The sequence below is a fragment of the Chrysochloris asiatica genome, unplaced genomic scaffold, assembly GCF_000296735.1.
Source record: "Chrysochloris asiatica unplaced genomic scaffold, ChrAsi1.0 scaffold00116, whole genome shotgun sequence".
NCBI lineage: Eukaryota > Metazoa > Chordata > Mammalia > Afrosoricida > Chrysochloridae > Chrysochloris > Chrysochloris asiatica.
This window is the reverse complement of record NW_006408634.1, coordinates 588,965-590,858: the sequence shown is the minus strand read 5'-3', so window position 1 is coordinate 590,858 and position 1,894 is coordinate 588,965. Positions and strand designations below refer to the sequence as shown.

At 47.3% G+C, this 1,894-nt stretch overlaps 1 protein-coding gene across 1 annotated transcript in view; it reads left to right on the top strand.

Moving 5' to 3' along the window:
- The window catches only part of ZNF71 (zinc finger protein 71), a 24,679-nt gene that overhangs the window by 9,664 nt on the left and 13,121 nt on the right, over window positions 1-1,894 (top strand). The window contains exon 2 of the mRNA XM_006868275.1: window positions 667-793. Coding sequence (XP_006868337.1) covers window positions 667-793 — 127 coding nt within the window. The remainder of the gene's footprint in view (window positions 1-666; window positions 794-1,894) is intronic.

Sequence of the window (1,894 nt, the reverse complement as noted above, 5' to 3'; positions counted from 1 at the left end):
CTCTTCTCTGTTGATGGTCCCAGGGCCCTCTGCTCCTAGACTGAAAGGTTAGTCACTCCCCTCCTTGCTATAAAATGTCCACCTTTACATTTCCAATCCTCACAATCAGTCCTGGTAACAGTTTTCACCATTGCATCCCATGAGACCCTTCTGCACTTCTTTTCATCAGCCCTTCCTAGACAGGCTGGGTACTATTCACTGGACACTCCACTCTCCTCCCTGCCCTGTGGATCTAGGTTCCCTCTTGGAAGCTTGGAAGCCAGTCACTTCTTACCTTTGTATCTCTCCCCCCATTTTGGGTGGGCAATGTTCAAGTTGCCCAACCCTTCCCACTCTTTGTATGGAGGGGATGGGAATAACTCTTGTAGCTGGTAATTGTTTTCTCTTTTGAGAATCATTTTAAGTTTTATTCCATATTTTTCTCCCATTCTGTCCACATCCTCCTACTGTGATTGCTTTCAGAGGTGTGAGCAGCGCTACCTGGGTACCATCTAGTTCTGGCCTCAGGGTGGCAGAGGCTGAGGTTCTTGAGGACCCTGTGCCTTGTTGAGGTCTCTTTAGATGCGCCTTGCCCATCTTGTGTAAATCCTCCCGGCTTTCCTGGTCGTTTCTGCAGACCTGTGTGAGGAGGGCCCTGGGGTGAGCGGTGTGGGTTTCCTCTTCCAGGAATCTGTGACCTTCAGGGATGTGACTGTGGACTTCACCCAGGAGGAGTGGCAGCAGCTGGAACCTGCTCAGAAGGCCCTATACAGGGATGTGATGATGGAGAACTACAGGAACCTGGTCTCGCTGGGTAAGGGGCAGTTTCACTGAGTACTCACCGTCGGCCCATGACTCAAGACCAGAAATAAATAATAAGAAAAAAATAAGATTGATCAGTTTGACTGTGTAGTAGGTTTAAACTACTTTAAACTAAAAATAAAGTTGGTAGAGGACAACGTGGAAAGTCACATTTGCCAAATGTAGAGCAGCCAGAGGGCTATAATTATATAAAGAGTTCCTAGGAGCCAATAAGAAAAAGACAAAATGAGTGATAGAAAAATGGACCGAATGTATTAGTCAGCAATTCATAGATACAGGAATATACAAAGTTATAGTTCATAAAAGGTTTTTTAACTTCACTAATGAGGGAGTTCCTGGTGACACTGTAGGGATTAGCAATGAACTGCTTAACCGCAAAATTGGCAGTTCAAACCCACCAACCACTCCCCAGTAGGAAAATAAGGCTGTCTTCTCCTGCACATTTTTACGGCCTTAGAAACCCTACATAAGATCACTATGCATCAGACTTGACTCGATGGCACTGGGTTTGGTATGATTTGGGGTGGCACAGGTAGCTAAGCACTTGACTATAAGCCAAAGGTTGGTAGTCCGAATGTACCCAGAGGTGCCTCAAAAGGCAGGGCTTGCGGTCTTCTTCTGCGGCGCACAGATCCACTCTGCACATGTGGGGTTACCGTGAGTCAGAACAAGCCTGGCAACGGTAGTCAGAGAAACGCAAACGGAGACGCGGGCCTTTGTGATGATGCAGACAGATTTAGATCAATGGTAATAATACACGTGTTAGTAGCAACTGGGGGGCTGGAGCGGGACCAGCCAGTGGGCCCTGACCTGAGGTCCCCTCACAACAGCCTCTATCATGAGGGCTTAGGTGAAGGCAGTCTTTGATTTTGTGTTGGTGTGTTGGCATTAAGCCAGTTCTACTTGTAGGGAGCCCAGGAGACAGAGTAGAACTGTCCCACAGGGATACTTTTAGACGCTCTAATTGTTCTAGGAGCAGACTGCCACATCCTACTTTCATGGAGTCAGGCGAGCGCTTAATTAACCACAGTGCCCCAAGAGCTGTGTTCTCTCATTTTGTTGTTGTTGTTGTTAAGTGCCATCAAATTGGTTC